Source organism: Tauraco erythrolophus, chromosome 1 (genome assembly GCF_009769465.1).
Source record: "Tauraco erythrolophus isolate bTauEry1 chromosome 1, bTauEry1.pri, whole genome shotgun sequence".
Lineage (NCBI taxonomy): Eukaryota > Metazoa > Chordata > Aves > Musophagiformes > Musophagidae > Tauraco > Tauraco erythrolophus.
Window position 1 is genome coordinate 77,717,845 of NC_141465.1, and position 21,537 is coordinate 77,739,381.

Below are 21,537 nucleotides of genomic sequence, written 5' to 3' on the forward strand. Positions count from 1 at the left end.
GAAAGGCAAACTTTTCAAGGTATCAAACTAAAGCTATCAAGCATTTTTGTGCTACAGTATGATGAAAATATACACTGAGAAGCTCTTAATAAGTAAGTAGTGTGTTGCTATGATGTTTTCATCAGTAATGTTAAAGCAAAAAGAAGTCTGTTCATTCAGCTCCCAGAAAAAAAGCTGAAATTGTGAGGTAATAGTTTGATACTCTCATTTTGGTTTACTTAGCAATTTTTTTCTGTCTTTGTGCCCTGTGATTGGAGGACTGTCACATCAGTATCAATAATGAATCACACTTCAATTATTTCTCCTTTTCCTGTGGAGCAGTAAGCTTGGGGGTGACAACTCAGAACAACTGCTTGCACTAAACATGCTAGTTCCAAGAAAAGAGCAAAGTATTAAAAAACCTTCAGTTGGATTTAATACATGTCTAAGGCAAACCTAACGCTCCTCTACATGCTTCATCACTGGCCTCAAAGCACAAAGTCAGAAGCTATGCTCTGCTGAGTGCTGTTGGACAGTAGCATACAGCTACTGGTGCATGTGTTCTCAGCACGGTATCCTTTGCTGTCTTTGAGGTTTACTACGTTTGGATTAGAACACTAAATTAGTTGCAGTTTAAGCTGCAGCAGCAAGAGCTAGCCATCTGTTAACAGCAGCTTTCATTCTTACCAACCTCCCTGTCAAACCTGCACCTAATTCCTTGTGGTTTAGCCCAGCCGGCAACTAAACCCCACGCAGCTGCTCACTCACCCTCCCCCACCCCCAGGGGATGGGGAAGAGAATTAAAGGGGAACAGGCAAAGAGACTTATGGATTGCGATAAGAATATTATTATTATTATTGTATAATGATAATAACATATACAAACAAGTGATGCACAGTGTAATTGCTCTCCACCCTTTGACCAACACCTGTCCCGTCCCAGTAAACTATCTTAAAACAGATTAAGTCCTAACACTGCAATTCTGGACGAGCAAGAGGCCCGAAAAGAGAACAAGAGAGACAGCACTCAGAGTCCGAGAGAGAGTGCTCTTGGAACAGTCCTGGAAGAGCAAAGGCCCTTCTTCCCAGTCAACCCTCATCTTTATACTGGGCCTGATATTGCATGATATGGAATACTCCATTGGCCAATTTGGCCCTCAATCCTAGGTCTAAGTTCAAATCATAAGGAGAGTCGTGGACCCTCTGTCCCGGCCATGCTCCCCCCTATCCTGTTGTGCTCCTGCACACTGGCAAGAACACGGCAGCTGAAAAGTCCTTGAGACCTCAGTGCCAACTATAAACATCAGTGCGCTGTCAGCATTCTGCTCAGAGCAAGCCTCAAACTAAAACCAAAACACAGAGCTCTTCTGGCTGCTAAAAAGAAAAACTAACTCTGTCCCAGCTGAAACCAAGACACTCCTTTACAGAAAACAAAGGCCAGTATACAGTAATTCTCTATCACAGATTTACTACTCTAGGTGCTGCTTTATTTTATGGCCCAATCTCCGTATAGGGGCAAAACACACTCTAGGGTAAGCAAAACCCCACTTTTTCCCCCTCAAATAAGCAAGATTAAAATGAACAAAATCATCATTCCCACTCAATTTATCAAGTTGATCTTTAAAAGTATTTGCATGTGCATATGTCTTTCTCTCCATTACTCTCAGTGAGGAAGCTGGCTTCTTCCAGAACTTTATCTCAAGGAGTTGACTCAAAACTTTCTAACATTACTTCGCTGCACCCAGGACAGTGGGAAAAGGCATCAGCAGTTCACTTCACGAAACTCAGCATTTTCTTGGCATCTAGAAAGTACTTAGATCGTTTCTATTGGCATTTGCAGCCAAGTATTTAAAAGTTTTCTGATGGGAAACACATTTTAACAAGCTAAACAATTCATGCTGGTTTTTAAGAAGCAACATAACTCCACTTGCCCCCAAACCTGTCGTACTTCATTGTATTTCACAAGCCTGTCAACATGACCTTTCTAACCATACACAGAAGTTACATCAGCCACACACAAGGCTACATGAAAAATACAATGCAGCACTACTTCAGAAAAATATTGTTAATACGAGGTCAAACTGGTACATCAGTAGTGACAAAACACTGAAGCAAGACCAATGTTAAACTGCACAGGATCCATTTGCATTGTGTGTTGTATGGTCCTATCCTGAAGATGCCATGTGTCAGTCTGAATTAATTAGCATATTTCAACATGTAGCATCTACATGTACCTTACAATTATGCTTTCTAGATCAGCAATATGCTTTTTAATTAACAAAGGTTTATGACATTGTCTGTTACCATGCTGAAAAAAAAAAAAAAGATGCCCAGACACAGAACACTGTTACGGGACACAGAACCGGAAGTCATGAACATGGAGCAACTGCCTCTTTCTTTTTAAGTTTAGTGAGAACTCTTTCCTTCAGGATCTTTTTTTCAGAAGCATATGGAAGAGTTACAAAACATGGCTAAGCTAATTCAATGGCTTACCACACCCTGTCTTGCTTTCAGCTAAATACGTCTTCCTTTGCAATGGTCCATTAACAACACAGGAAAAAGTTGGGCGATTTCATAGATTTCATAGATTTCATAGATTTCATAGATTTCATAGATTTCATAGATTTCATAGATTTCATAGATTTCATAGATTTCATAGATTTCATAGATTTCATAGATTTTCTAGGTTGGAAAAGACCTTAGAGATCATCGAGCCCAACCATCCCTAATCCCCATTAAACCATATCCTCAAGTAGATCATCCACCCTATTCTTAAACACATCCAGGGATGGGGACTCAACCACCTCCCTGGGCAGCCTATTCCAGTGGCTGACAACCCTTTCAGAAAATAAATACTTCCTAACATCCAACCTGAATCTCCCCTGACTAAGCTTATGCCCGTTTCCCCTTGTTCTATCACCCATCACTAATGTAAAGAGCCCCTCCCCCACCTCCCCACCATCTTTTCTCAAGTATTTATAGGCCGTAATCAGGTCTCCCCTCAGCCTCCTCTTCTCCAGGCTAAACAGCCCCAACTCCCTCAGCCGCTCCTCATAAGTTTTATTTTCCAGCCCCTTGACCAGTTTAGTCGCCCTTCTTTGGACTCGCTCCAGGAGCTCAATATCTCTCTTAAAGCGAGGGGCCCAAAACTGGACACAATATTCCAGGTGCGGCCTCACCAGTGCCGAGTACAGGGGCAGGATCACTTCCCTAAACTAACTAGAGTTAGTACAGGAACTCTAATGAAGAACAGTTACAACCACCTTGAGGAAAAAAATCCCCACAATTCAAAATCCATACTCTCAAAGAGTACGGATTAAACATATACAAGCAATTCATCTGTAGCATTTGAGTATCTTAGTACGTATCATAAACAGACACTATCATTCAAAAACCACTTAAATATGGTTCTTTAAAAAACAAAGCATTGTTAAAACCCCCAAAAACATACTGTTTCGGTATATTGCTTACAGTGTTCCAGTGCCACTAAGGTAGGCATATATCTACGCATTCCAAAGATGATTTATTTTCTTGCTTTTCAAACTACTAAATAAACAGAGAATGAAAAGAAATTGATTAGGCTTGTGAAAAAACATACTGAGCAGAACTGAAAGAACCTCCATGGTTGTTTTATCTAAGATCAAGACATCCACACACTCAAGAAACAGTGCACAAAGGAAAGTTCTACATTGGCAGAGCAATATATTAGGTAACACAGCTGTGATGTTAGACAGATGGAAAAAAGCAAGGAAATACTTAAATACCTTTTATTCTTTACCCAGGAAGCTACAGATGATCACAGTACCACAGAGGAATGTATTTGGAAACAATCTAATGTTACTTTGATCTGGTTAAGAGAGCTTCAAATAACCAACCCAAAACCACCTAGTAACTTACTCAAACCAGGTTAACTTACAGTGCCGCAAGACAGTTTCCTCCACCTACACCTGGAATAGTATTGTTACACTTACCAGCTACGGAAAACTATTGTCCAGTGTATTTTGCAACAGCTGAGGGCTTCTCTGGACGAGAAAACAATTTGCAGATGTACAGTGCTCAGTCCCTCAGTCTGGGCTGACATCTAGTGGAGTGGGAAGCGACACATTCTGTTTCCAGCTTTTAAGCGTTTATGCTTCCAAGGCAGACAGAATGGCATATTTAGGATGCCTCAATTTAAAGTATTTATTGCAACAAACAGCAACTGTGAACATTACAATCAGTCTAAAAAAATATTAAGATAATTTAAGAGAAACATGACAACTTGGTCCCTTCCACACTTCCCAACAGGCTAGGCAGAAGTTCTATTCTATTCTTGGGCTTTCTACAGAATTCAGCAACTCAAGCGCTTGTCATATTCTCTAGGACACAAGCAGGGTCACACACAGCACTACAAGGCATCCATACACAAAGTGCTGCCAGGACTTGCATTGCTTTTGTCACCTTTTCAGAAGGCCTCCCATCAACCAAAGTATACTGATATACCTTTTATTTCCACTAAAAATCACATGCTTAAAGACAAAATAAATATTCCAGGGCTTTCATGGATTGACATACACCTTAGACATGAGAGTTGATGTGCCCACAGATCTGTCCTGTTGACTCCTCTCATTCAGAAACTACAAACCAAAACAGAAGGAACTTGATATTAAAGCATACGAACACTCAACCAAAGTTGAAGCAGAGAAACACTATTCACATACTGTAAGCAATGACCTTCTAAAGCCACCAAAGGACTTCTGTTTAATCCCCATTCCATCCTGGGCACTGTGAACACAAGAATTAGACCCCTCTGCTGACACCTGTTGAAAGTTTTATTACCCTCTAGGTCCTGGATTTCCAAATTGGTAGCTGAGTTGCAGAGGAAAAAAATCTGAAGAGCTTCTAAAGATTAATAAGATGTGATTCTGTATCACTAGATAGAAAAAAAAATGGCTGATGTAAGGAACTTCGTCAGCTTGGTGCATCTGTTGGCCACAAGAAGACGTTTCTAGAAATGCAATATTGCTTAACATGTCAAGGCCTAACTCTGAATCACATCCTCTATCCAAACCTCACAATTAATTTCAGCGAGCAGAGAAGTACAGAGCAGGAAAAAAAAAGCCATCTATAAATAATGCAAGAAGGTTGTGCCCTCAAGAGGCCCTGCTCCTGAAAGTACTCCTCCTACCCTTTCCAGTCAGGCATTCCCACTGCCTGCTCTCACTCTGGCACTGCCTCACAAGACAGCCAGTACTTATCTGCCACAGGGGGCAGAAACAGCCAAACAGAAACTGCTCTGCTTCGCAATTATAGAACTTTAAAGAGGTTTAGGGTGCTCATGAAACTTTTCCCACATACTACAAAACTGCATAGAAAGAATTTAAGAGTATGAAAATTTGTTGGTTTCATGAATATACATGAAATTTTATTATTACACGTAAACAATGATTTCAATGATTCTTTTAAGCTCTACACAAAACTGCTGCTGTTACAAGCTGGCAAAGTTTACCTGTCATCCTCCCCTCCGTTTAGATGAGCTGAATTTTTCTTACTCTCTCTCCCTCAAAAATGACTGCATCTCCTAAACTGCTGAGATCCCTCTCAAGGAGCATGACTCCAAGAGGAAGGATGGGGGCAGGGAGGCTTTTCAATCTCCAGTGGGATTCAACAGACTTCTGGAATATGCTAGGAGAAAACAGCATTTTACAGACAGCTCATTACATCAGTCACCTTGCAGTTCTGGTAGGCACAGAAAGCAACACTGGTGACACACCAGAAATTACAAACCAGCTCACTCCTACATGTCTGTCCTCGAGTAGTCCAACTAAAATTACTCTCCTTAGTTTTCATACCATGACCTGGTTTCTCCAACTCAAAGGTGGGGAATATTTTAAAATCTGATCTACTACCTTGAAGTCAACACCTGACCCAAACAAGCAAACCATCTCGTGTTAAATCACACAAGAGAAATCACATCTACTATCATTCAAGGGCATACAGTCTACTTCAAAGAAGGCTGGCTCTGCTAGAAAAAAGCCCATCTCATCCTCACAACTATTTCCTCAGGAAAAAAAACTTGACACTGAAGGCAAAAACTCTCACATTTAACACCCTGCAATTCATTCCTGTAAGCATGACATCCTCAGGAACACCTGTTCTACATAAAATAACGTCCTGAAACTCTGCACAGTAAAGAAAGTGGATTATTTTTCTTCAAATTAAGACTTCCCTTTCAGTGAAGGGGGATGGATGGGGTGGAAGTTTGTTTTGTTTTTTAAATACAGTATTTCCACCCCATCTTTCCATGATATTTGGCTCCTGCAGACTCAAACATGACCCGGCTGCTGCATGCCTACTGAATTAGTGACTGTTTGCAGATTTAGAGTCTATGAACTACTTATGCAGGTCGGCCCAAGTTTTTTTTCCAATTTAGCTCCAAATTCGGACACCAAAGTTTGCTGACATGCTGCATGCTTACCCAGAATGAGAGCATTCTAGTTAGCTGATATCCAGCCAACCAAGTGAGAGGCTAGAGGGCTGCTCAGATCCTGACCTACATTTACTCAGCTAAAGAGCAGAATCATAGATTACGTACTCTGTTCACGTGTAAAGCACACAATTTTAAGTATTCAAATCCACAACTAAATTCTAGCCTAAAAGTTATTGAGATCCTACTGGCATTTCTTTGCACCATAAGTGCCCTGGCAGTAGAAGGAACTTTCATTTCAAGGTACAAATTATTCCTCTTGGCCTCTTCACCATTGCCTTACAATATGACTCAGTTTCCCAGTGGCTACTATTTACCTTGCCCCTATTGCTTTTGGTAGCAAAGACAGGGTATGGATGTAAAAGTCTTGAAATCATTTAGAAAGCTATTTAATCCCTAATAGCCTTCCTCCTTCTCTCCTCCCCTCTCATTTACAGTACCGTGACTATAACTTCCTTTCATCTTGAGATTAAATGCAATTTCATATTTAAACCTAAACATACTGCCAGAGTATACTAGATATTTCAGATATGCAGAGAACTAGTAAAATAATCAGACTATCTGAAAAATTTGAAAGAAGAAAACAAGGAAAAACTCTCAAAGAAATAAGTATTCTACTTAAGAGTCAAGTTAGCATAACTTAACCCCCTCCCCCACATGAATACATTAACCTATTACAAAGGATTACTTTAATACTGGCTTATTTTGCTTGAATATACTATACTTAACTGAAAACCATGTTCTTCAAAACAGACCACTTGCCATATTCTCCAAATACATACACAATGTTGTTCACAGAACCAAGAAAACTAGAAATCAGATTTAGGACCAATATGGTATCTTCATAAATCAGCTTCTGAGAAGAAACTCTGTTCCACTTCAGATTTAAAACTTGGCCAAAGACTGCAACTATTTGACTGATCAAAGACAGGAATCTAAATTTTTGCAGCTAGTCTGGAAAAAGGGCAATCTACTTGACAGTTGACTGGAGAAGCATTTCCATATGTAGCATTAAGCCCTACTTCAAGAAACAGTAACTGCAGAGAGATGCATACACAAACTCACAATCAACACTGACATCACGTAATTGCTAGTGCAGCAGCTATGTCCTCAGTTAATCAGAGCTGAACAACACTCTCCCACATTTGCAAACAGCAGGGCTGCGCTGCAATCAGATGTGCAACTGCAGACCACACACTCCTAAGAAACTTACTGAGGAAGCAGCAGCAGAAGCCAGAGGAGCCGTTGCTACATGAATTTCAGAATAAGCCACTGCAGCTTTGCTACAAACACAAAGACTGCCAAGTGCATTTACACCTGCAAAAGCCATTCCTCCCAACTGCCCTGCAGAGCCCACACCATAACTGCTCTAGTTTTGTCATACATACTAGCTAGTAAGATTTCCATTAAACATCTGTAATCTGCAATGCAGAACTGCTTTCTCTATCACACTCTTCAAAGAAAGCCAACGAGACAGCATCAGTCACGCTTGCAAATTCTATTTATTCTGGCATAGAGGGACATGCAAGGTGTTCAAACTAGCAACTCTTGACAAGAAAGGAAGAGCAACAATGAACCTTATTCTCATGCTTACGGGAATTTTGTGCAGAGGGAATCAAGTCTCACATATTCTCTGAGGAATTTTATTCTGGGGTTAGATCACTTTATTTTTGCAGCGTAAGGCCTAAATGCACAAAACACAGTCCAGTGACTAAATTAAAAGCCCAAGATCCTTCTGCAATCAGCGATAAGAGATAGAATCCTTCAAAGGTTGATCCACAAGGCTCCCATTGATTTCCTAGCGGGACCTGAACACAGTGATGTCAAACAGGGTTCAATTACGTAGAGTCCCATGTCACTTGTGCTTTCTTTCTGAATCAAGACTGCTCCCTAGTGTAGGCTTCATCAAGCAGAGATCACAAAGTGTCAGGCACACAAAAAAACAGACTGCTCGAAGTGCTGTGCTACTTCATGCAACACCTTCTGATTTAATCTTCAGCACTGCACTGCAACTTTACCAGTCATTTATTCATACAAGCCGGCTTAGCTACAATACCTTTAAAGAATAGTAAAGACAAACTCAGGGATACATACACAGATGCTGTAGAGCATCAGAGGTGACATGAGACCTGTCTCAGAACTCAACCTCAAAAGCAGTGATGTAGTTCAACTTAGGTCTCCAACTTACCACATTTTTGAAGTCATCCTCTGCTTCATCAAATTTTCCTTGCTTGAGCAGTAAGTGTCCTCTCTGTAATCTTGCCTGAAATGAAACAATTTCTTTTGATTTACAAATTGGAATTCAGCAAAATATGAACATACGCTCTAGTTTCCTTTAGCAGGAAAAAAGTAGTTTCATTTTACTTCAGCTAACAAGCTGAAACAGGGATCACACCCATTCTTTGTCTTCTCAATTTGACAAAGTTCTCCTGAGCCCTCTTTGATGATAAAGGATCACTCTGCACCAGAACCAAGGAACAAAAAGCAGTCACAGTTTTTATGAGCAGCTGCAACTCATGGAAAGAACTCATTTGAAATGAGCTGCACAAAACAAAGCTAATGTTTACCTTACACCACTTTCCTGATTATAACTGCTTATAGATTTTAAGAAATCAGCAGAAATAATAAACAATTCCTAGACTTAATTACTTCATTAAACTTTCGGAATAACAGAAGCTATGTAAAAAGACAAGCTAACAATTTAGAAGATTTTGATTTATGTTAAGAATATTTTCATATAACAATGAATTTAATGTTTGCTCCTTCACTGTAAGCTATACAGGACATGTCACTGCTCATAGAAAAGGGAGATGAGAGATTCAGATGGAGAGGACTCCACCATCAGTCACCAACTAATGAGGCAGTATCCACATACAGTAAGCAAAAGTGAGCAATGGGTAAGTAAAATCTGAACTTGCGACAATCCTATAGGAAGGCAGAAAGATTAGGACAGTTCCTGTGGAAAAGAGATGCCTCAAACAAAATGCTGATTAAGACAGAAGAAAAACAGAGGCATCTGTGCACTCTCTTCCTCCCCACCTCTCTCAGAAGGCATAGCCTTGGCGACTGAAAGGAGAATAACCACAAGTGAGAGAAGTAAAATGTTGAACACAAACCCATGAGGAACATGAACTTAATAAAACTACTATTAGTTTAGGTTAGGTAGATTAACTGGCTAGACTGTACTCAGCACAGTTGCAAATTCAAGCACATATACCATTTCTATTTTATCCTATCTAAAGCCTTCTGAGTGATAATATATTTTCTATTTCTATTTAGCAACATCTGGAAAAACAATCTTCTTCGAAGCAGGTTTGGTTGTGGGTTTTTTTGGTTGGTTGGTTTTTTTCCTGTGGTTTGGTTTTGGTTTTTTTTGGTTTTGGTGTTTTTGGTTTTGGTGTTTTTTTTTTTTTTTCCAGTTGAACAATTTTCAGTTCCAGCAATACTTACTGATGTGAAGTCCTGCTTTAATTCAACCACTTTACTTAAATCACGAATTGCTGCTTTAGACTTGCCCATGGCTAAGTACACTGTGGCTCTTCTGTAATAAGCAATGTAGTTATCAGAGTCTCCCTCTGCAAGTGAAAGAACAGTAATCAGAATACTATCTCAAAGCAACTGAACTCTCGGTAAAACAGTAACAAATAAAAATATATTACCTGAGTTTTAAGACACTGGAAAAAAATTGTATTTATCAATAAAACATAACATTTGTAACATTATCCACACAATATTTTCTACGTAGTTTGATTATTTAACAATAAAGATTACAGAAACGCAGTAATGCCAAATAATTAAGAGCAATGAAGTTGAAATATGTACATGTTTTTCAGCTTTGTACAGGAAAACAGCCACTACATACTAATCCTTTATCTCCAACTGCAGGCCTACACTGGAAAGCATCTTAATTCATCATTCTCCATCCCAGGCCCTGTTCATCATACAGGATGCAAGCAAATAATCCCCAAATAACCAATGTTAGTCCAATGTCATTACAGACACATAAACACTTAACACCCTCCACTGAAAGAGCAGCAACTTTCTTTAACGTTCGAGGGGGCACCAACATCCCCTCTCAATGGCCGACAAATGCACATACATGATCAGAACCTGAAGGCTAACTTGAAGGCCCACATATTCCATGTCATCTGCTGTTCACATGTCCAAGATTCAACAATTTTAACACTCTCCAGGCTAGCACATATATGTATACCCTTACAGGAGACAAACATCAGTCTCTGAAATCAAGAAGAATTTTCTTAATATTCTTCTCTATGCAATATTTAAAAAAACAGATGATAGCTACTGTGGGCTCTCGAGGAAAGGTAACTTAGACCTCCCGACCAGCCATATGCAGGAGACAGTAAACAATTTACTGTACTACTTAAAAAAAAAAGATATCATCAATCTAGAATTTGTAGACAAGAACATCCATATCTGAGAAACAAAACAAGTATTTCTTTCTCATCTCATTTGTGGTTAAAGTTGAACTTTCAAATAAATGGAACAAACAGCACTGCCAAAAATCTTACGGTCAGTAACTGAGCTTCATAGCTGGCCACCTTCATTACCAAAACACTAGTTCAGTTCTCAATGGGAAAAGTATCTGCACTCTTGCTCTGCAATATCTTGGCTGTGGAAATGCTAACATCCAGCATTGACATTTAACAGTAACTCCCATGCTGTGTGCTGTCTTGTGTGCCAGCATTATAGACATCAAGTACATTAAAACGTTACTACCTTTAAAAAAAAGTATTAAGTCCTACTGCATACAACTAAATGTGTAGACATAAATCAATACTTGAAACTAAGGAACTTTATTAATACACATTGGATGAAAGACGGAAAAGAGCTAACCCAGGAAGCACATTCCAGCAGCACATGATAATCTTTCTGACAGTCAGAATATGGCTTTGCCTCAGTTCCCCAGTAACAGTAATGAACAGTAATTGACATTTACCCAGTGAGAAGGCATGAGCTATCCTTGACAGGACTGAAGAGCTGAAAATTTAACTGAAGAGAGAAAAAACGGACAGTAGCTTTCTTTTATTTTAGATGTTTGCAAAAAAAATAAAATAGGCCAGCTAGGGCAAGACAAAAAGATCTATTTACCTCACAGTCTACAATGATGCAGTACAGGCGAAAAAGAATTAGAGAAATTTTGTCTCCTCTCAGCAGGCAAATTGTGCTTAAAATCTTTTCAATAAGGCAAAATACAAAGAAGAAAGAAGCCTGATGAAAGTTTAGGCTACCAGGCTGAAATCAACATCTAACTAAGGATGCCATCAAGGTGACAATGGAGGTGGTCACACCATAGTTCTACCAGCTCTACCAGAGCACTGCTGGCAAAGCAGAGGGTTTCACCCCATGCAGGCACCTGGCTGCTCAACCCACCTCACACTGCTGCCACCTTTGCACCACCACTGGCATTTGCACGGCCACAGACTGAAATGGACTTTCACCAAATGGAAGTTAAAGCTTACCAATCAATAACAAAGGAATAAACCATGCTGTAACACTAACTCCCCTCATATACTGTGGGAATGCTTTGGCAGCGACACACAAGGCAAAAGGAGTAACCGACCAACTCTTAGTGCAATGAAGAGCTTCCATAGCACTGAAAAAGAGAAGCTTCTCCCTACGCTCCCTTTATATAAGGGAAGTTGATCTTGGAGTACTCACAGAAAATATTAATAGCTCAGAATCAGCAGATATTTCATTTACATATCACTATTAGACCAAGGCATAAATAGAAAAGTCTCAATAGTATGAGTCATTACTCTGTAAAACCTTGGTATTATTCTTCTCATACATTATAACAAAGTCCATCAGCTTAAAAAAAATAAAAAAAAAACATGAAACTGAGAAATTGTTGTGTTAATAGACACTGTTCTTTACTGGTGCTGTCCATCTCTATGCTTCAATTCAAGGCTTTTAACCAGCAAAGTTACTTTAAAATTTATAGAAGCCAACATTTAATTCCTCAGTTTGTTGAAAACACAGAATACCAAAACAAAGAACTCTACATACATACTAGAATACACTAATTGAATATCAGAGAAGGACACTTAATATACTCTCCACTACCAGTTCAGTATGTCAAACTTGGAGCATAAGTGACATTGAGGTATTACCCATTTGAAAATTTAATTAAAAAAAATATTTTAAACATTGAATTTTTTAGAGTGCTGGAGAGAAGATAGCATGGATAAACTGGACCTTTCAAATACACACTTTAAGAAACTTCGTAAAGATGAAATCTAATCTTGATGGGGTTAGATATAGGGAATACCTCATCAAAAAACACCACAATCAATTATAATTGCTTCCATACAGCTAACTTCCAGAATAGCAGTGACTTAGTGTTCACGTATCATGTAGTTAATTTAACAATTTCTTCTATCAAAACCAAATCACAAATATTCTACTGCATCTCTGTTGGCTCCCGACCAAACTGCTATATAAAGGTGCCCCAACTTTTGTGACTCAGGGAACGCCATTTGCAAGAAAGCAGGATACTTAATGAAGCAAATAGCTGAAAAAAACCCCACACACCCCCAAGGTATTTCAGTGCAAGAGTCACTTTCCTGAGATACGTACCTATAGCCGCATGAAAGTGAGACAAAGCATCTGCTAGCTGTCCAGCAGCCAATAACTTCTTTCCCATTTCAAGCTGTTTTTCTACTTCTGCATTTATTCCACATTCAGCTCCTTAAAGAAAAGCAAAAAGACCAGAGTTTTGGATGACCAGTTTGATTATACCAAATGCATACAGTGATAATACAATACATATAACAAATAGTTATTGATACAGAGGCAGAAGTCACATCTTCCCATACTAAAACAACCTGAAGCCTAATAAACATCTAGTTTGTCTTCCCTGCCCCAAAAAGGATGTCAAAGTAAAGAGGTAAACGCTGCAAAGCACTGCACTGTGAGGCGGCACCAAATATACACTCTGATTCCTATCTATACATTCAGTAACATACTTTTGCACATCAAGCTCTATACATCCAACCATAAAAACAGCTTGACAAATTACATTTCTGTGTGGGCTTTCAATTTCAACAGAATCTGGAGATATCTCATAATGCACACATAGCAAATAGAAAAAGGTTTTAAGTTAAATTTCATGACCCTACTGATAACTTAGGACTCAACCGAGAACTGTCATCTACTTCAGAGATCAGCTTCTCATGTACTGCATTTTTGCCTCATCTTTACCACTTCCAAGACAAATTGTTCCCAGAGCACAAGTTTTGAATTAAATTAAATTCAATTTCTCGCTCCCTTTTCCTTTAACCAGTAGTACAAAAGTCATATTAAAGTGGTATGTTTCCAAAGTGCCAGTTTTAGTTTAAAGCTAATAAATTGCTGCTGCTCAACCAGCAAGGGAAGACTAGTGTTGAGAAGAAACGAGCAGCTGAGTGCAAGTACATGCTGTACAGTTCATCGCTTCAACCACAGAGGGTTTTCACTTGTACTGCTCCCAGCATTCTTCAAGTCAGGACAGAATTTCACGACAACTTAACAGTTCATCACTATTAAAACTTTCACACTACAAACAGTTTTCTTTTACTGAGAGCATATCCTATGCATAAATTTAAGCAAGGTAAGATATCAATATCCTGAATACACACATTACACTAGGAAACAATGAACTACAATTACTAGGAATCAATTTCTTTCACTCAGGTTTTGTATCAAGCTAATTCAGATAGGCACTTGAATTATTCTTAAATACAAAAACGCAGCAGCACTTCGAAGCAGTTTCTTAGAGTCTGAATAAAAATGTTACACTACACAGATTGAGGGAAAGTATGCCAAAACTTCTCACACTGAAAGGTGATTAAACAACAAAGTACTTGTAATGAAAGAATGGTAATTTCTGATCACCAAGCCATCGAGATTTTACAACTAGAGCTCTCAGCACCTGGGATGTTAATTTAATTTTCCCTTCCTACTCATTAATACAGTTTATAATTCTTTTAATTCCACATTAGAAGAAAATCATTGAGCTACAATGAACAAAATGCCCTCTGTAGCCACTGAAAAAAGCTCTATGTGCTAAAAGACTTATAATAATTCAGGAAACTAGATTCAAGGGCTTCAATTCAGTTATTTGCTTTAGAATGATGACAGCAAACAAATTCCTTTTTTTAATTGATGGAGGTGATGTTATAAAATAAGCCCCAAATTTCCAGTCAGCAACTTTTTTTTTATTTAAATAGATGAAATTAAAATAGCAATTGCTTACCAAATAGTCAATTTAGGGATCTTATTAAACAATGCATTTTAAAACCCATTCTAGTTATGTATAGCTCTGAATAAAATATAAATAGCTCCACTGATAGTGGAAAAGTGTTTCTTGACAGTAATTTTTTCCACACACAGCATTCTACTTCAAGTTAGTTTTTTTGTGAATGTCCAATTTTCAGAAAAAATGGACATTCTTGTGCACCATTTTCCTTCTTCTCTAGCTTAAAGCTTTGATCACTGATTAGTCTAACACCATCTAAAATGATAAAGCAAGCACTGGAGAGAAAAAAAAAAAAACAGCACAAATTTCCCTGGCTTTGGAAGTATACTAGCTATACAAGCAACAAATCAGATATCAAACCATAAACAGACTGAAGTATTTAACATGAGCTAAAACAAATGAGCAGAAAAAATTCTCAAGCTTCATCCTCCCATCTCTTCCCACATATGATTATCTGAAATCTTCCACAACATGTCAGTTTGGAGTGGTATCTTAGAAGTGGGCCTTCCCACTTCAGGAAGTGGAACCTTCCATCCACCTAAACATGGCATTCAATTTTCACAGAGTCTCAAGCATCTGAAGGAGTATCCTTGTTTCACGTTTAGTCCTATCAGGATAGCTCCAAGAATATATTTTCCACAATTAAGATGTACCTATACTACTCAGCATCTTTCACACGTTATATTTAGCACAGTACATGATACTTTAGGCAGGAGAGGCATTTTTTTTCCTTAAAAATACCAAAGATAATACATAAAGGAAATGAGAAAGTTGACCATTAATAGTAAATAGTAAGAAACACAGGTGCGACATAGACAGATATATAAGGCAAGCTGTAAAGGACTGAAGGTTCCCTGCACAAGACTAATTATACTGGTAGTGTTCAAGGCCAGGTTGGATGAGGCTTTGGGCAACCTGGTGTAGTAGAGAGTGTCACTGCCCATGGCTGGGGGGTTGGAACTAGATGATCTTTGAGGTCACTTCCGACCCAAACCATTCTATGATTCTACTAGACATACATTAAAACTTGGCTCTGCAAGTTGCTAAACATCATAAATCAATGTGGGAATCTTCAGCAGGAGCCTATATAGTCAGTGTAACCATGATGAAAAGTGACATTTACCATAACTACTCAGGAACACTGTACACTGACCTGCTGGTTGGGTTGTTTATTCATATAAATATATTGCTCATTCATTTTCTGGGTGTAGGCAAAAATTGCTCTAAACAAACATCTGCACACTGTTAGCATAGGCACAGGAGTCAAAGGACTCAAATTCTGTGTAACCTATTTGGGTGCCTACTCACTCCTCACTCTTCAGTCTGGGAATGAACATAAGGACTCAAGTTCAACTGGAGGAAAAAACAAACCGACACCACAGAGCTCTTTCCAGCAGACAGACAGTCATTAGTGAGCTGGATACCAAGGGCCCAGCACTACAGCTGAAGAAGCTTCGTACACTCCAGCAGGAAACTGAATTTATGCATGAGATATGCAAGCATACTGTTTATTTTTAAAACTTCCAAGTATTTTAATTTGAATACTGTTTCTAAAGCCTGCCTAACTTATCTATTCGTCAAGGACCTCAGACAACCACACACAAGAGCCCCAGCTGTCAAATCAAGTCAGATATTCTGGATAAATTCAGACTCTGTAGTCCTGGCACTGATGCTACAGTGGAAAAGTTAAAAAACCCAAAACAAAACAAAAAAACCCACCACCAATCTACTCCCTGTAAGAACTATACTAATCCTGACAACTCAAAGGAAGCCAGTCAGAAGGGAAGATAAGCAGGTGCAGTTAACCTGTTCTTCCAGTTAAACACACTCCCTTCAAATAAATAACTTCCTGGTAGGATTGGTTTTTATATTAGAATAACTGGCGCTAATATGTGGGTACCTGAGTATACAAACTTCAACTACATCCTCATATAATCAGACGCATCCACAGTATAAAAAGCTTAAGTAAGTCCTCCAACTTGAAAACAGTTTTAAGATTTTACATTTGTCTAAACACTCACCTTTTTCCCTCCATCTAGAATTTCTAACTACCTTTTTTTTTAAAAAAAAAAAATAATAATCTTGTCCCCAAGCTGGTTAACAGGACTACGAAAATAAACAGAATTAGTTTCAACTGTGTACCAGAAACAGAACAATGATCTAAACTTTTTTTTTTTTTTTTTTAACATAACAGCTTGAAGATTGTCTTGTCGTGTGACTGGGACATCCTGCTTTTGGGTGTTTTTTTTTTTTTTTTAATCAGAATGACCTTGTGTTTAGTGTAGTAAGTCTTAAGTTTGCTGTTACTTTCAAACGGGTTTGGGCTTTGCTTTTACATGCATTTGCAAGTGTGTTTCTCAAGGACAAGACTGAAAAAAGTAAGAAGTGGACAAGCAACCACAGTTTCAGGAGCAATACGAAAAAGCTCACAAGGATCCTCAGAGCATCCAGTTGAGTCACGGGTAACCTCCACCCGTCAAGTTTTTTACTCTCTTCATTTGCAAAGAAAGTGGTAAATATAGCTAAGACTGGCAAACCAAAAAGCCACCTCCCATCTTTCCAAGTATCCTTTGCTATTCGGAACAAGAAAAAACAACCTCCCAAACTCAAGAAAGAAACATATGGGGTACAGCGTGAGCTAAACACTTAAGGCCAGTGGTTTGATAACAACGAACCGAGCTCTGTATACTTAAAACCAGTTTCTTCTTCCCCTTATTACATCTCCTTTCTTTTACTACTAGGAAGGAGAGGCGGAAGAGGAACAATACTCCTCCATCCTCCTCAGTTGCCTCTTTTTGTTGCACTTAGTGTGGACAGAGCCATGAAGGACAAATCTTCCCAAGAGGTGATCTGGGAGCTTATTCAGCACAAGTCAGGGTATTTGAAGAGGAGGAATTCAAGAAACACAACAGTAGAGGTTGAACTGCAACCTGGCACATCACCAAGTACTCAAAAACCTTTTCACTAAACTCATTTACCAGCTAGATATAAATTAGTATTCACAGATATTGACTGTAAGATACAAAGTTAATACAGGCCAACTATTGCCCCGATTTATGAATCGGATGGCACACAGCAGGCTTCTATTATCAAGGCAGCAAGACACAAATTTACATGTGAATATGAACACCTCTGAATTCAAAGACTAGTAATACGGGGGGGGAGGGGGGGTAGAATCCAGATACTTAAATAACGTGAGCCCCCTAAATACATACTCTGGAAAATCAACTCATGAACTAAGAGGTTAGTAAGTACAGTAAACAAGATCCAGAACCAACACTTTTCATTCTATTACTGTACATCTTCATTAACTGAAGTTAAGAAAATATACTCCAATTTAGGAAGCATGGTTTTGTTAAGTTCACACAGTCATTAAACCATATCCCTGAAATAGCTTAGCAGCTCCAAATAAAGAATCCTCAGCAGGCGCATCACTGCCACAATCTTGGGGGGAAACAAAAAAGCACACTTTGACCACAATTATTATTTTTTCCTCTAACTCTACTAGAATACACATCCAAAAAAAAGCAATTCAACACCACAGCATGTAGTCTTACACTACAGAGCATCTTTGCCACTGTCTCTTCCTGCTGCTACTCGGCCAGCTAAAGTATTCATTAGTTTAGTACATCAATCGAATTTCTAATGTCAAGCCCAGGTCAGTCTTAAGTCTACAGACTTATTCTGACTATTGTCAGCTTCGGTTTCACTCCAATCTGCCGCTGTCAGTTAAAGAACATTCCTCAGGTGAAACTCTGCCTATACACGCAATTGTACAACCAAGTTACACATTTAACAGGAACCTGTGAATGTAAGTTTGACCGCACAGGTGCTGCTGACAGTGCACTCTGAAAGCAAACAGGCAGCACAAAGTGCGGCTAAACTTCTCTGCTGAACTCCAAATACTAACGGTGAGCACAAAAAAAAGCAAACAACAAAAAAATCCCACAACAACAACAAAACAAAAACCAAACGCAACACAACTGTCAAAAGCCTCAGTAAGTTCGCAGGTCTGGCACTAATAATGGCGGTGGCTGAGGAGGACCACTGAAAAAGCCTTTGAATTTGGGAACTGCACAGAATTCATGCAGAAGTGAGAAATTCAGTGCCAGCACAGAACTAGCCAATGCTGTCAGACAATCGTGCTCCAAGACACCACGACGTTTTTAAGACGTCACAGTAGCTGACACCCTACCATCAGGCCAAGCAAAACGCAGCACACATCAAGCTACCTTAAACACCACCACCACCAGAAACCCAGATAAAACCAAACAGGTTACAAGCAGTGACAGTGCCCTCATTACATACCCTTCGGAGCAGCCTTGAGGAGGTGGCAGCTCTGTACCTCCCTCTTCTTCGCACCTTTTCCAGAAACATTTTCCCCGCAGGACGTCTCGCAGGGGCTGCCCCACCACCACGGCGGTGGCGACCCCCGGGTCCCCCGCCCGGCACGGCCCGCACCGCCTGCCTGGGGCCCGCTGGCTCCCTGCGGGCAGGCCGCAGCCCCGCAGGCTCCGCTCCGCTCTCCCCCGGCACCTCGGCCCGGCTACACCGACGGCCCCGCCGGCCGGGCGGACGCCCGAACACCCTGAACCGGCCCGACCGCTGACGAGAACGCGGAAGGGCGAGCAGCCACCAGCTCCCCGCGGCCAGGCACCGCCGCGGGCCCAGCAGCGCCGCCGCCTCAGGCTCGCTCGTCCCACAGCCCGGCGGGCCGCGCAGGAGAGCGGCGGCACCCCGCTCCCGCCGCACGCGCCCCGACCGGGCCGCGGCCCCCCCCGCGCCCCCTCACGAACCGCACGCGCGGCCCCCGGCAGGCAGCCAGACGCCCCTCACCCTGGTACTGCAGGTCGAAGAGCACGAGCAGGAAGGGCAGCGCAGAGCCCAGGCGGCCGGCGGAGGCCGCGGGAGACACCATCTCCGCCGCCTCCCGACGCCCGCCGCGACAGCAGCGGAGCGCCGCTCCGACCCGACGGCTCCAACTTCTCCGGGGTGGGTCGTGGGCCCCTCCGATTGGCCGGGCACCGCGCGCTCGTCGAACGTGGAAGCGGCGTCAGAGCCCCCGGGGGGGAGGGGGGGGGGGGCGGCTCCGCGCCTGCGCCTCGCAGAGGCGGGGCGCCGCCGCCACTGCGCTTGCGCGAAAGGGCGAGTCCCTACGCATGCGCAGGAAGGCGGAGCGGCGCCACCGCTCACAGCGCGGGGCCCTCACTGGACATGGCGATGCCCTCACTGGCATGGCCGTGCCCTCACTGGACATGGCGGTGCCGGCTGATGGCCCGGGTCGGTCGCAGGGCCTCAGACCTTCGGCAGAAAGAGAAAGCTGGAGCGTGCCTCTCTGCCTCTGTGTTTTATCTCATATGTCTTTACCCACGCCCTCCTATCGCAGCCAGGCTTCTCCTGGGGTGAGGAGGAATTCGTTCCGGGCCCAGGTTGGGTCCCTCTGAGGGTACTCTGCGTTGCTGGCGGGCCGGGAGAAGGATGCGGGCTGCTTGCCCCAGGCAATGGAGTGAGTTTAACACTGTCAATGTAAAGGGCCAGCTTTTGGGCTGTGACAGTTGCTGTTACCCGTCAGTCTTCAAAGACGGTATCTCTGGACTACTCAAATTGTAGAAAAATCGGACAGTAAGTCGCAAGTAAACAGATCCTGGTTCATCATCGCTGTGTCTGACCTAGCCTTAGAGTAGAGGAAGGTACCTGTGATTTCAAAGTGCTTGTTTGTCCCCGGGACACAATCCCATTTTCCACTGAGAGCAAAGCATCAAAGAATTTGCCACGCTGCCGAGAAATTGGTGATATGACTTAACAGGACTGTTTTTTCATGCTAAAAGTTCAGATTGGGTCTGTAAACTGAAAGCAAAGCCTGTGCAAGATAGCCTGCAATCTAACACATATTTTTGGAGACCTCTTTTCCTTTTTTCAAAATGAAAATACAATCTTTTCTTAGCTACAACAGAAAAACTAATCTTGTATGTGCCTAGCTGTTCAAAACACCTGCTTTGTGGTGTTGGTTAAACAGTTCATATTATGGGCATATATGTTATAACTCATGAATGTAAAAAAAAAAAAAAAAAAAATCTTGTTCTCAGGGGAAATTTGCCAAGCAAGTAACAAACTTCAGGCTTGAAGTCTGATTCGGCAACCACAGAAATTTCTTTTTTCATTTCGCAGGTATTGTCACATTACTCTTGTCACAACAGATAATATAATTTACAAGCTTTCTTGAAAGATCAGACTGGAAAGAGAAATGTAAGTATGCCTCTTCCGCATTTCATTCAGAAGATGATGCTTCAAAGGTATCACCTTGAAATTCAACCTGCAGAAGATATTCAGAAATGAGAACTTGAAATAATATATGAAGTGATAGATGTGAAATGAATAATTGATGACATTCTAAAGATGTCAGCATGCGGAAGAACGTGACAACTCTGTAGCACTATGCCGAAGACAAAATATGAAAACCTAAAACTGAACTGGGGAGAATGCAATCACTGCTACAGTAAATTAATTCCTTTGATTTTGTGTGAGGAAAAAAGTATTAGACCAAAGCCAGATAAAATGAATATGAAAGGGAATTTCCGCCTTCAACCCTCTAAGATAGCTGAAAATAATAGTAAGGATGATATACTTAATCGACCCTTTGTAACAAGATTAGGAGAAGACAATCAGCGGAAAACTCAGTACCTCATACTGGAATACCAAGCATAAAGGTTCAAGCATCAAATCCCTTAAAGCAAGATGAAAGTAGTATGGTTAAAGTGTTAAGTATCATTCTGAGTAGATGCTTGACAAGCCCTTGGTCCTTGACCTTGGCTCTGAAATACTGGGCCAGGGTC

At 40.8% G+C, this 21,537-nt stretch overlaps 1 protein-coding gene across 1 annotated transcript in view; it reads right to left on the bottom strand.

The window, feature by feature from the left end:
- DNAJC3 (DnaJ heat shock protein family (Hsp40) member C3) overlaps nucleotides 1-19,631 on the bottom strand; it is a 37,138-nt gene extending 17,507 nt beyond the window's left edge. The window contains exons 1-4 of the mRNA XM_086620050.1: nucleotides 19,541-19,631; nucleotides 13,045-13,155; nucleotides 9,895-10,019; nucleotides 8,633-8,707 (exon numbers count right to left, since the gene is read on the bottom strand). Of these exons, the coding sequence (XP_086476176.1) occupies nucleotides 8,633-8,707; nucleotides 9,895-10,019; nucleotides 13,045-13,155; nucleotides 19,541-19,622 (393 nt within the window). The 5' untranslated portion in view covers nucleotides 19,623-19,631. The remainder of the gene's footprint in view (nucleotides 1-8,632; nucleotides 8,708-9,894; nucleotides 10,020-13,044; nucleotides 13,156-19,540) is intronic.
- Between the last annotated feature and the right edge of the window lie 1,906 nt (nucleotides 19,632-21,537).